Source organism: Plectropomus leopardus, chromosome 22 (assembly GCF_026936395.1).
Source record: "Plectropomus leopardus strain MGB_pleo_1.0 chromosome 22, ASM2693639v1, whole genome shotgun sequence".
Classification (NCBI taxonomy): Eukaryota; Metazoa; Chordata; class Actinopteri; order Perciformes; family Serranidae; genus Plectropomus; species Plectropomus leopardus.
In genome coordinates, this window is record NC_142197.1 from 1,057,501 (window position 1) to 1,071,102 (window position 13,602).

The window sequence follows — 13,602 nt, forward strand, 5'->3', positions numbered from 1 at the left end:
ATAGATGTATACATTTTTTTTTCTATATGGTAATAACAATTACACAAGCACATTTCAGGTCATTTTTCCTTGCTGCCTTTCACTATTTTTTTGCAATATTGGGGATATTTCTTGTCAAGTTGGTCATTGCCTTTCCCCCCATGTTTAACCACCTTAGTTTTTAATAAATAATAATAAAAATAATTATAATAAATACATGAACGAATGAATAAATAAATAACATTATAATTATCATATCATTATTCATTTTTTTAATCTATTTGGATTAGCTGTTTTAAACCTGTTGAGTTGATTTTCAAAAAGTAAATAATTGTAAACATTTTTTAAATCAAGTGGCTCTAAAATTCAGTTCTGAGATCTGCTGTAAATTATAAAAATAACGTTTATCATTCAGCCAATCAGCAGCGTCCCTCCTCACCGCACCGACCAATCAGAGAGCTGCATGCGCTGACAGAGTTACAGCGGCGGTTCACCTGCTCAGTGGCTTTACCGGGACAGCACGGCAAGTTTAGAGCTACCGTATGGACAACGGCACCGGATCACCTGCGTCCTCCTGCGCCGGCGGCGGTTAAGCGTCACCCGATCACCAGCCTCCCCGCCGGCCGGTCCCGCGTCATGGCTCGGACCGGCTCCGGGGCGCTCTCCCGCAGGAACATCAAGCTGGACTCGTTCCTGCAGCGGAACACGGAGCGGACGGTGTACGAGCGGATCCGAGCCTACGAGCCGTGCGTGGTCATCTCCGACACCGTCAACAAGGTGTACATGCACGTGGTGCTGAGCGACGAGCGCGTGTACCTCACCGAGTACCCGCCGCGCACGCTCACCGAAGCCTTTCACTTTAGCCGCGTGCGGGACATCGAACTGGTGAGTCCACCAAACCCCATTATACTTTTTATATTTTTACACGCAGCTGCTAAATTAAAGTGACTACAGCTAAAAGAAATCAATCAATCGATTAGTTGAGTGACTAGAAAATAATCTGCTCTAGAGCTGAAATCAAGTATGGTTTTATTCTTGATTCATCTTGAATGAAATCTGAATCATTTGATCTACAAACTGTTGAAAATCCCGCCTCAGCTGCTCAGTTGTCACGGAGATAACAAATGGACTTTTGTTTAGGAGCGTTTTTTTTGTCATTCTGCCTTTAGGAAATTTACATTAATCTCAGGGTTTGTGTGGTCATGGAAAAGCTGGAAAAGTCATGGAATTTGCAAATATCTTTTTCCAGGTCTGGGAAAGTTTTGGCGAACTGGGCTAAATATACCCTGAAAGTTTTGGAAAGTCATGGAAATCTGTTCTTATAAACCTGTATAATACCACATGATGTGTCCAAGGACCACCAGAAGTTTTTCTGTTCGTCTAAAATGTTGGAAATTTTTTTTTTTTTTTAAAAAAAGGGATTTTTTTGTTTTTCTTTTAATATTTCTGGTAATTTTTAAATGATTCAAGTCTTCCAAACCTACTGGCATGTTTTCTTCAAAAGTCGCCATAAATGTTTTGTTTTTTTTTAATTATTTTTTCTTGCAACAACAAAAAAGAGAAATTGCCAAAATGTTGATTTTTCTTTAAATTGCCCATTTTAAAAAAAATAATTTTCTTTTTTTTTGTAAGACACATCACATTTTTTTTAACAATCAGCAGTAAAATAAATATGAAATATAGCCATTTGAGGTTGCATGTCCTCCCAGAAAGCCAAAATAAAAACAGCCCCCCCCCAGTGCTTAGAAAATGACTCTACATGCCTTCCCCTTTTTGCACCACTCCCTCCCCACTCATAAATAACAAAAAGTCCCTAAATTATATTGAAATATTCAGTTCTAATTCTGTTCTGAATTCATTTTTTTAAACAAAATATATATATTTTAAAAAGCTGTTATGTAGTATTGTAAAAGACCCAATAAGTGGTATTGGTGGTCGTTTCAGAGAATGTACGGCCCTTAAAAGTGACCTAAAAGTCCTGAAAAAGTCCTTGAAATTTATTGGTAAAAATGTGTATGACCCCAGTATTTTTCTCTTGATAAAGTAATGGATCCATTGTCTAATTATCAGCAACTGTTTTGTTGATTAATTGTTTAAGACAGATTTTCAAACATAAATGTTTTGTTTTGTTTTTTGTTCAGTTTGGTTATAGTAAACTATCGTGAACTGAATATTTGTAGGTATCTAAAGAGATTTTTTTTTAGACTTTTCACAGTAACAAAAAATAGCTGTTTGTAAAAATAATGTTTAGCTGCTGTTCTAACTGTGATTACAGCAAATGAAATAACTGAAGATCACATTTGACTAATGGCGTCCGGATGTTTGATTCGATTACAGATGAGTCACTTTGATTTTTGGGTTTCGTCTCTCAGTTTCAGCTCTATTTAAAATCATCTGGGACTGCAACTAATATTATTTACATCACAGTCACAAAAATGCTGTCCAAGTTTAAGTCAGCAGCTTTTTTAAAATAAATTATATTATATTATATTAATTATAAATTACTCATACATAATCAAACTTTTAAAAGGGCTGTTTGTACTTTTTCTAAACACTGCTTCTTTGATTATCTTTTAGTAGTTTAGTATTTTGCCTGTTGAGTGACTAAATATCTGACATTTTCTGCAGGTGATTTGTCTTGAAAACTTGTGTCAGCATTATTTATGATAATCAGTTAAATGTTAAAAAAAGTGGATGAAGAACGAGGACTCAGGTTGTGTTTCCCTGCGTCGCATCACGCAGATAAAAAGCAGCTTCCTGTCCCGTGAGGACGTGAAGTAATCAGGAAACTGAGATTAAACTGAGTGACCCGGTCTAGACTCCCAGCGGCTCAGAATAGACTCGATCTTAATTCATTCTGCGTAACATAAAGCTTCATATAACACGTCGTAGTAAAGAGAAGCTGAGGAGCAGAATAAGCCTCTAATCACCGTGTTGTGTCACGTAGGTCAGAGGTCAAAGTGTTAAATTCTTCCTCGCAGAGTTAATCCATTAAACCGTCAGATTATTGCTGAGACTTCAGCGGGACTAAAACGGCCAAACGTCTCAATCACAGATCTTTGTCTCTGTTTCATGTCGTCAGGTCAACGACCTCCCAGATTTCCTGCAGGGGAAGGACCGGGAACGCTGCCAGCACATTCGAATCACCTACGCCACCGACAAGCCTGCGGCGAGGGGCCGCGATTGGCTGGGGAGAGACAGGAGGGTGGGACTTCCTCCTGTAGCCCCGCCCTCCCGCAGATCCAGCGTGGACTACCTGTCGATCGCACAAACCTTCGAAGACGGTAAGACGCTGTTTTTAAATGTCAAATTATTTTAAAAAATTACAAACAAATGTCATTGTTTAACATTAATAAAAAAGATAACTGAATTACAGATTAATTTCTTCAACTTATGGCCCGCGGGCCAAATCTGGCCCCTGATAGGGCCCCTGGTGGCCCCCAAACCATTATTTATTGTCTAACTGACAATTAAAAAAAAGTGATTGAATCTGTGAATGGTTTTTGTATTTTTAGTCTCCATAAGGTGTCAGAGACATAAAACAGCATCAAAATAGAGCTTGTTGATCAAAAAAGAGCCAGAGGAGGATCCCCCACACCCCCGACAGAGGACACAGCTGAGACACTGATGTCCTAAAATACTAGAAACATTTTTAAATAATAAAAATGTCCTAAACCCATACAAATGTCCAAAAATCTGTGAAAATGTCATAAAAATTGAGAAGAGCCCTAAAATCCTACAAACGTCCTAAAATCCCAGAGACCTGTATGGGGCTGCTGCGACGGGCCCCGGGCCCCTGGCCTCCTGTCATTTTACAGAATTGGCCCCCAATCAAAAGCAGTTGAGTGTGAGCGGTTTAAATATACGGGAGATGTTGGCGTTCGAAGGGTCGGTTGTGTGTGAGCAGTTAAAGCAGCTAAAATGAGAGTTTCTGTTAAAACAACAAACAGCTGTGAAGCTCACGCCTCTGTTCTCTTCACACTGATCCCCTCCAGTGTAACTTTAACTCTCCTGTGTCTTTTATTTCCCTCCACAGGATATCCTGCACACAGGTGAGCATCACTCACTCACACACACACACACACACACACACACACACACACACACACACACACACACACACACACACACACAGTCTGGTGTGTGTGTGTGTGTGTGTGTGTGTGTGTGTGTGTGTGGAAACAGAGTCTGGATTTGGCTGTTCTTGCTTTTTATCAGTCTGAGTATCAAACAGTCGCCTCCTGCAGGATTTTAAAGATGGTTTGAAAAGACATAAAATTTCTCTTTAACCTCTTTAAGAGCCCACTTACTGAAAATATCACATACACTCGTATCACTCTGCACACAAAATACGCTTTTAAAAAAATCAAGCTTTTAAAAAATATCATATATTAATGTGATTTTCAACGTTTATTGAGTTTATGTATTTAACCAACAGCAACACCAACCAATCAGCCCTAATCATAAATATCAAATATTCATTAATTTTCTGAATTTTAACCCTTTAAATGACAGGTTTTTGTCACGATGCCACTATGTTTTTAGATGAAGAAAAGAAAAACACACACACACACAAAAACACCAAAACTGAATGATGTTGAGTGTCCTCCTCCTCAGTGTGTGAGTGTAGCTGCTGACAGTCTGGGATATGTCAGTGTGTGAGTGTAGCTGCTGACAGTCTGGGATATGTCAGTGTGTGAGTGTAGCTGCTGACAGTCTGGGATATGTCAGTGATCAGCAGCTACATTGACTGTGACAGGTCACCTAGTGGAAATAGCATGTATTTCCTCCATATGCCAAATATGGTCAAAATGACCTCATCAGGTGGAAAATAGTCAAAATGACAAATTCAGAGTCAAAAGCCCAGAATGACACCCAGAAATAATACAAGTCCTGTTTTTCTGCTCTGATGGCTGTGGGATCAAAAATGTCAGTTTGAATGGGTTTCAATGGAGCATTTTTGGACCTGAACAGTCTGAATGTAACTATTTAGTTTCCACAGTGTATTTTAGACTTATTGTAGGAGCTGAGCTGCAAATTCACTGATTACACTCAGATACACAATCTGGACTACATTTAGGACACACGCATCAACACACACACAGTTATCACAACAGGAAGGAGGAAAAACAGTAAAACAGAGAATCATGTATGTTGATGTAAAAAGAGTGATGAAGGTAAAAAAGACTGATCATAATTAAATGAAAAGCACGGTAAAAAACAAAAACAGCAAAAAAGGCCATAAACTAGCTTGTTCAGGTAAATAAATGCAATCACACGATAGTGAATTGCGTGGCTTTGGACGGACAAAATGTCAATTTGAAGACAAAGACTGGGAATTTTGCTTAGTTTTTGGTGGTTTTCTAGAATTAAAAAATTATAAAAAATAAATCGAAAAGGCTGTCGGCCGTGGTGAAGTGGTGGGTGCACAGAGACGATGAGCAGCAGGTGACCTGGAGTGAAACTCGTCTCTTTATTCAATAAGTCATGAGCCACCTGAGACTCTGAGGAGGATCAGGACTGAGCCCGAAGGACCGAGGACGCTTTCACTTCACGCGCCATTCAGCCGCTTTTCACCCAAATATTTGACTTGTTGTGGGACGTTTTGACTCCACACACACAGAAACACGTATAACTGCAGGCATGTGAGCTCCTAAAGTTTAACCCTTCGCCTCTCTGTTGTTGCGCTGCAGACACAAACAGCCGTAAAGGTTTTACAGCTCACAGTTTGTCTGTCTCCGTGACTCCCAGACGGACTCTGCAGCTCACTGTGGACACACGGGAGGGACAAAGTGTCCAAAATACACCTCACAGGGAAGACCAACGGGCAATTCAAAGTGCTTTACAGAGCAATAAACTATTAAAACATAATAAAAGTTACAGATACACAATAAAAGAGACAAGAGACAAGATACGAAAGGTCAAATCGGTTACTAAATGATAAAAAGTGCAAGAGTGCAGACAAGAGGTGCAATAAAAAGATTGTTTAAAATCATTTAAAATAAGTTTGTGATCTTCAAATTGACTGTTTTGTCCAACCAAAGATGTAAAATTTACTACCGCGTGTGTCAAAGAAAACCAGACAAAATGCACATTTATTAAGCTGAGCAAGTTAATGGCTGTTTTAGGTGTTTGATTTTATTTTATTTGTTTATTTTTTTCACGATTAACTTTTGGCTTTTCTTGACTTTATTACAGAGCAGTTAGAAAATGACAGCAAAGAGGGAGAGAGGACAAAAAAATAGCTTTTTTTTTATTTAAATGTTTTGGCAACTTTTACCTCTTTATTTTCCTTTTTCTTTTCCTTCCTTTCCTTTTCTTTTTTTTTTTTTAAAGTGAGCCCTAAGGGGTTAATCCTTTGCTTTGTGTGTTTGCACAATCGGAAAAAAGTTTGTGGACCGTGAAGAGTTGAGAGGTAGCGTGATAAGATTGACTTGTTTCTCGGTTACAGCGATGCTGCTCAGCTCTAAATGTGATGTGTGTGTGATACAAACGCCGTCTCATGCTCGTCTGTGTCGCTGCACAAGTGCACTTCACTCCTGGGAGGTCATTAAACACACACACACACACACACACACACACACACACACACTCTCAAAGAAGTAAAAATCGATCTTTGGGGACCTGAAAGCAGCTCCTGAGCCTCAGTTGCTTCTCTACTCCTGCAGACTGTGAGATGAAGAAGAAGAAGAGGAGGAGGAGGAGGATGTGGATTCGCCAATTTGGCGCACCTGTTTTGCAACAAGAGCTGGAAGTAGTTATTAGCATTTAGCAGTGTGTCACGGATCAGTGCGTCATTTCGTGCTGCATGCTGCTCCGTCTGTGCCCAGAGTGCGCTCTGGGCACAGACGGAGCAGAGGTGCTATAATAACCGAACAGTTTACGTATTCCAAAAACGCTCCTGATGAATGCTTTGAAAATACAAAATCTGTTTGTGGCGGCAGATATTTTGATCGTGGCAGGCCGCCACAGAAAAACGAATGTTTTGGAAACGGAGTCCGTGAAAGGTTAAAGTTGCTCGAATAATCTCTTCTGTGTCCGTGCGTATCAGGAGCCCCGGTGTCGGCGGGACGGAGGAGGTTCACACGTTGCCTCCCACACGTTCGGCCTCCTGTCCAAACTCGGAGACTCTGGGCCTCCCGAGGGTCCCTCACCCCCCCTCCCGGTCTTCCTCCACATCACCCTCCATCTACTCCGGCTCACCTCTGTCGCCACCAAATCACAGCCTGAACGTCCCGGAGCCCGCTCAGGTGTGCGCCGCATTTTCTTCCACATTTAAAACATTTAGGGAGTCAAAATGGCTCAGGAGTGAGGACTGGTTGTGTGTTCCAGGTACAGAGGAGGTTCGGTTTCGCTCTCCCTCGCCTGCTGAGGAGAGATGCTGCGGACAGCGGAGAGGCCGAGCTGCACCTGTACGCCGTATCACAAACGTCCAGACTTTACCTCCACCTGCAGAGCTCCTGGAACAGCTTCATCATTGTGAGTAAACGAATATTTCTGTTTTTCCTTTTTCCAACAAATCCCACAAAAGCACAGAAACCAGCAACCTGTTAGTCTTTGTCTTAAAATGTGCTTTATTTAAAAATTACCCAAAATTTTCAAAGAAAAATTACGTTTTTACAGTTTAAAAAAACTCATTTGTTCTTTCTTTAAAAATCACAAAAGAATTTAAAGGGAAAAAACAAACAAAAAAACACCAGAATGCTTTCTTTAAAAATCAGCAAAATTGAAAAAAATCACTAACATTTAGCCAAATTTTTAAAGAAAAAAAATCTGCAACATCATCAATCTGCAAAAAAAACCACCAGCAAAATGTAAAGACAAAATCAAAAGCCAACATAAAAAGCCAAAATTAGCAGTACATTTTTAAGAAAAAATAGAAAAAAAAATCACCAAAATATTTTCTTCAAAAATCGCCCCCCAAAAAAATTAAAGAGTTTTTTTTTTTGAAAAATTTTTTGAAGAAAAAGTAAATTGGCCAATTTTTTTCTTTGAAAACCTAAAATGAAAAAGCTGATCGGGAGTATCAGGGGTCATTTTGCAGAATGCATGCTCTGGAAAATCTGCTTCAAAGTCACAGAAAAGGCCTGAAAATGTTTGGGTAAAAGTGTGTGTGAACCCTGTTTGTTCCCTGCTGTCGACCAAAATCTTCAAAAACAACGTGCGTTTTATTGTTAAAAAGTCTGCTGCTCGCTGTAGTTTTTAGCAAACAATACTCAAACAGGAGGAAATGGTGCCTCTATCAGGGACTACTTTTAGCAGTGGATTAATCCACATTTGGTGCTTTGGTGAGTATTTGCGGCAGCAGGTCAGTGTGTTTGGGACTGAGTCTAAATAAACTACAGAGCGTGTTGGATAATGGTGATTATTAAACAACAGTGTGACTCACTGTGGAAACTAAAATAGTCACATTCAGTCTGTTAAGGTAAAAAAATGCTCCACTGAAACCCACTCAAACTGACATTTCTGATCCCACAGCCTGGCACTTAAAGGGTTAAAATTCTGGAAATAAATGAATATTGGATATTCATGATAAGGCCTGATGTTGGTTAAAAAACAAACTCAGTGAAAGAAGAAAACCGTGTTCATGTGTTTCCACAAAACCTGTTTTGTCCGTTTTTATTTCTTTCAAATATTTTGGCATTATTCTGTAAAAACAGAAATTATCGTTGGATTTTCAAATTTTCAGCGAGAGGTTTAAAGGGTTAAAAATCAGAAAATAAGTGCATTAATATTTGATGTGTGTGTGTGTGTGTGTTTAGAGGTCCACTCTGCTGTTGGACCCGCTCGACAGAAGGAGGTGCAGCGTCTCGTCTCCTGCGAAGCGCCCTCCTTCCATCAGGTAACCAAACTCTGATGTACAGGCCTGTAACACACACACACAATCATCATGCCTGACCTGTGTGTGCGTGTGTGTGCGTGCGTGCGTGCGTGCGTGCAGCTGGGAGCGGACGGCTCACCTGTTCGGTCAGCTGACCGGCGAGCTGCTGCAGGAGGGGCTGAGTGTGGAGAGTCTGTACCTGCTGCTGCAGGAGCTGAGGACGGCCGCTCGGCGAAACGTCGCCCTGCGCCGCCTCTTCTGGAGGGTGAGACACGCAGACACACCTTTCCGCTCCTGCGCTCGTGATCACTACACACCTGACCCGAACTCACGTCTCATGCCAAAAATGATTCACACACACCAACATTTCAGTTTGATTAACTCTTTGCAACCTGGAATGACTCCGATTTTCCTGAGATCCATTTAGACGCCTTTCACTGACATTGAAAACTTGGCTTAAAAGACAGCGAGCAACAAAGAAAAAGATATGAAGTTTAAAAAAGAGGGAGAGAAATTATTGAAGATGCTTTTTTTTTTAAAAAAAAATTATTAAAACTATTGATATTGTTGGTTTTTAAAAAAAGTATTTATTATTATTATTTTATTATTGTTATTATTGTTGCTATTTTAATGGTGATTCTTATATTACATTTTTAAATCATTTAATAATTAATTTTACCTTTTATATCTTATCTTTTTATCCTTTATTATGTTTTATATTTTGTTTTGTTGCACTGTTGTATGCTTTTTTGTCTTATTAATAGTCATCATAATAATAATAATTATTAGCTCATTATTTATTTATTACCATTTTCTATTTGTTACCTTTTTCTTTTCTTTTTTGCTCAATTTCAGGTTATTTTCTTGTCACCTATTCTTGTGTTTCTGAAAGAAATCGAAACAATAACCGAAAATACTAATATTGGTTAATAGAGTAAAAGAAAATGCAATGTCTTAGAAACGGCAGTGCGTCATATTTCATAAACGTCTCCTGTGTTTGGTGAATATGTGAAGACTTCTGTCACAGAAACGCAGTCGAGTAAAATCTGTTTGTGTTTCAGTCCGCTGAGGTTTGTGTCCTCCTGGTTCAGACTCTGGAGGACTCTCTGCACGGCTGTCAGAGCGTCAGCGGACTGGACACCGCCGATCAGCTGCTGTAAGCTTCAGTGTGTGTGTGTGTGTGTGTGTGTGTGTGTGTGTGTGTGTGTGTGTGTGTGTGTGTGTGTGTGTGTGTGTGTGTGTGTGTGTGTGTGTGTGTGTGTGTGTGTGTGTGTGCGTGCGTGTGTGTGTGTGTGAGTGAGAGTGTGTTAATACAATCAGGGGAATCGCCCTTTGAGCCCGTAAGCTGCTCTGTTTTTACACAACAAATTTTGAGCTGATCAAGAGGGAAGACGTGTGTGTGTGTGTGTGTGTGTGTGTGTGTGTGTGCGCGCGTGTGTGTGCGCGTGTGTGTGTGTGTGTGTGTGTGTGTGTGTGTGTGTGTGTGTGTTAATATCCGTGTCTCTGTCTTCCTGTTTGCTATGATTATCGATAAATTATGAAGTAGTCCAGAGTAGTATTACGTGTCAGTACCAGTGGTGGAAGAAGTATTCAGTACCTTTTCTTCAGTAAAAGTACTAACACCACACCGTGAAAATACTCTGTTAAAAGTAGTAAAAGTCCTGCATTTAAAATGATACTTAAGCTGAAGTTAAGTATAATCAAGAAAATATACTTTAAGTATGAAAAGTAAAAAAAAGAAAAGAAAAAATCAAAACTGTTTTTAAAGAAAACTCATATTTTAAAAAAACAAACAAAAAGTCAAAAACTATTAACAATTAAATATGAGAAATTGTTATATGTAGTACGTTTCAGTGTTTTAGGTTTGTAAGTTTTACTATGATATGGAGTGTGTGTTAGTATTATATGTAGTATGTTTTAGTATTACATGTTGTATCTTGTACAAAATGTAGAATGTTTTAGTATTATGTGTAGTATGTCTTGGTTTATATGTACTAGATGTTAGTATTTTATGTGGTATTTGTTAGTATTATAGGTAGTTTATCCTATGTAGTTTGTGTTAGTATTACATGTAGTATGTTGTATGTAGTATGTGTTAGTATTGTGTATAGTATATCCTATGTCGTATGTGCATTACATGTAGCATGTATTTGTCAGTATTATCTGTAGTATTTCTAACTCCAGCTGTCTGCTCGTGTCCAGGCTGAGTACGCTGGTTGTCATGTTAGTATTATATGTAGTATTTGTCAGTATTATCTGTAGTATTTCTGACTCGATGTCTGCTCGTGTCCAGGCTGAGCACGCTGGCGGTGGAGACGCTGGCCGTCATGTTCAGAGAGACGGAGGTGGAACCGGCCCGACTCAGCCTGCTGTCTGCCAAAAAGTAAACGTCCCGGCCGTCCTCTGTGTGTCTGAGTACTTCCTCCTTTCAGACTTTGATGTGATTTCTGGTGTGAAAATGATTTATCGTGTCTCTGCGCAGAGGCGCTCTGGCCTCCAGGATGCTGCTGGCTGTGATTTGTGATCCGGAGCTTCAGACTCGGAGACCTGCGGCCGACTGTGAGGTGAGCCGCTCTCCGCTCACATTAATGTGATCGTTTATTATTTGTGTAGCTGGGTTTAAAGCCGTCGTGTGTCCGCGTCAGCTGCAGGCCTTACTGTCGGAGTACCTGGACGCCGCCTGCTCTCTGCTCTCTGAGATGCTGCTGTTAGGACTCGAGGTGAGTCACAAGTTAACGGGCAGAAATACCTGCTGAGACCTGCGTTCAAACTTTCCTTTTTATTCTGAATATTTGAGCATTTACGCTGCTGATGTCACTCACTCACCTGATCAATCATGAGAGCCAAACGTCACCTGTTAGCAGCACGTGTCACATCAGCTTAGTGGAGCAGATGTGGATTTTCTTAAACGTCTTCAGGGTAAAAGAAAAAAATCTGAGATTTTAAGGCATCTGTCATATTATGAGTTTTTGGTCACAATTTCATCGTATGATTTTAGGTTGTTTTTTTTTATCAGTCCTAATCATACATATAAAATATTCTTTTTTTAACTTTAATTTCAACCCTTTAAATGCCAGGTTTTTGTCATAATGCCACTATGTTTTTAGATGCCCCCCCCCACACACACACACACGCACAAAACACACGCACAATTATCAAAACATGAAGAATGAAAAGAGACTAAGATGCATCAAACAGCCCCTAAAGGGTTAAAGTGTCTGTTTCAGGCCAGCAGGTCTTCCTCCGCTGACAACTTCCTGACTGTCGGTTGGATCGTGCGAGTCCTGCAGCTTCATCCCGACACGGTAAACTGTATTTCCTGAGCTCGGCAGGTGTTTCCGGCCTCTGAGTGACTGTGGACTTTAAAGTGATGCACGGTGCCTCAGAGCGTCTCTCCGGTCTCTCTGCAGCCGGCCTTCGTGGGTCACCAGGTCCAGCAGGTGGTTCTGGTCCTGTCGGACCTGCAGGAGTCCTACCTGAGTCCGCCTCAGTCGGTGCTGCTGTTCCAGCGCTGTCGCCTCCTGCTGGCCTGCCTGCAGCACAGCAGCCAGCTGGCTCAGCATCTCCGCGCAAACTTCAGAGAGGAGTTCAGGTTTGTGCTGCTGCAGCTCTCTATGCTCCACATTCAGGATGCTTATTTTTTGAATTATTTCATTATTTATTATTATTAATATTATTATTATTATTGTTGTAAATTATGTTTTGGGGGCGTCGGTGATTTTTAAAGAAATTTTAAAAAAGGGTTGGGGTTTTTTCCTTAATAAAACTGTTCTTTAAAGCGATTTAATTTTTTTTTTTTTTATTAAAACTATTTAAAATATATATATACATATATATTTGTTGTTATTTTGGGGGGGGGGGGGCAAAAATGCCTTTTTTGCCTTTAAAAATACTTTCTTAAATTTTATTCATTATTTTAAGTTATCTATTTATTTTTTGTGGTTTTAAAGGAAAACATTTTGGCAGTTACCTCGACACTGTATTTTCAAAGTAATTTAATAATACTTGAGTACATGTGCTGGTTCAGATGGGACCTTAATGACGGACTCGTGTTACCCGCCTGCAGGTACGCCGTGAAGCTGTCACGTGTCGAGGAGAAGCTCCCGCCTCATTACCCGATCAGCCGGCCGACGCTGCGGCTGGTCGAGCGGATCCTGAACCTGCAGCGATGACCAGGTGCTGCCACACCTGAGGACAGGACGGGGACAGCGAGTGCCTTCAGCCGCACCTCAGCGAGCCCCAAACGGCAGAAACAATAACTCTGTGTCCTACCAGCTGGATTATTTTCTTTGTTATGACGCAGAGATTCGTGAGCTCCAGGTTTCATGAGCTAAATGCTAAAATCAGCCCGCTAATAAAGCAGTTTTACAGTTTTCATGTTTAGCATTTTAGTTTAAAATATTAGGATGTAAATGTCTTCGGATGTGCACTGCAAACAAACATTTCTGATGTATGAATCCTCCTCTGTGTTTGGAGTCTGCCTTTGTGTGTATTTGAGCTTGTAGATGTGTCTGATGTTCAACGTGCCGAGACGCCTCAGGTGACGTGCACGCTAAATAAAGTTTATTTGAATGCAGTTTTACTGCAAAAAAATTTTTTAAAAAGTTGAACCTGTTTTTTTTTTGATGGAAATATGACACCAAAGGGGATGTCCTCATTTTCATCCCTTTCCCAGAGCAAAGTAAATCACTAAAAAATTTCTAAGCAAAAAAATTGCAAAAGAAAAAAAAAAATCCTTAAAATTTGCCATAAATGTTTTTAAGAAAAAACAAAAACATCAAAAATAAGCAAAAAATTTAAAG

General features: G+C 40.1%; 1 protein-coding gene across 2 annotated transcripts; it reads left to right on the forward strand.

Moving 5' to 3' along the window:
* Window positions 1-435: 435 nt before the first annotated feature.
* c22h12orf56 (chromosome 22 C12orf56 homolog) lies at window positions 436-13,404 on the forward strand. 2 transcript variants are annotated; one of them, XM_088072876.1, is made up of 14 exons: window positions 436-864; window positions 3,062-3,263; window positions 4,016-4,031; window positions 7,031-7,229; window positions 7,312-7,458; window positions 8,742-8,821; window positions 8,921-9,065; window positions 9,862-9,956; window positions 11,094-11,183; window positions 11,283-11,364; window positions 11,452-11,520; window positions 12,028-12,105; window positions 12,211-12,392; window positions 12,867-13,404. In XM_088072876.1, the coding sequence occupies exons 1-14, from the start codon at window positions 616-618 to the stop codon at window positions 12,970-12,972; spliced, it is 1,740 nt and encodes a 579-aa protein (XP_087929002.1). In that variant the 5' UTR covers window positions 436-615; the 3' UTR covers window positions 12,973-13,404. The 2 variants fall into 2 exon arrangements, with proteins under 2 accessions (XP_087929002.1, XP_087929001.1); XM_088072875.1 differs by having other exon boundaries at window positions 437-864; window positions 11,446-11,520.
* Window positions 13,405-13,602: the final 198 nt, after the last annotated feature.

Bases quoted from the DNA above. Each gene is read 5' to 3' on its own strand.
- c22h12orf56 (XM_088072875.1), top strand. From the start codon at position 616: ATGGCTCGGACCGGCTCCGGGGCGCTCTCCCGCAGGAACATCAAGCTG. The intron at 11,521-12,027 runs GTGAGTCACAAG...TGTCTGTTTCAG, and splicing joins TGCTGCTGTTAGGACTCGAG to GCCAGCAGGTCTTCCTCCGC. The intron at 12,393-12,866 runs GTTTGTGCTGCT...ACCCGCCTGCAG, and splicing joins AACTTCAGAGAGGAGTTCAG to GTACGCCGTGAAGCTGTCAC.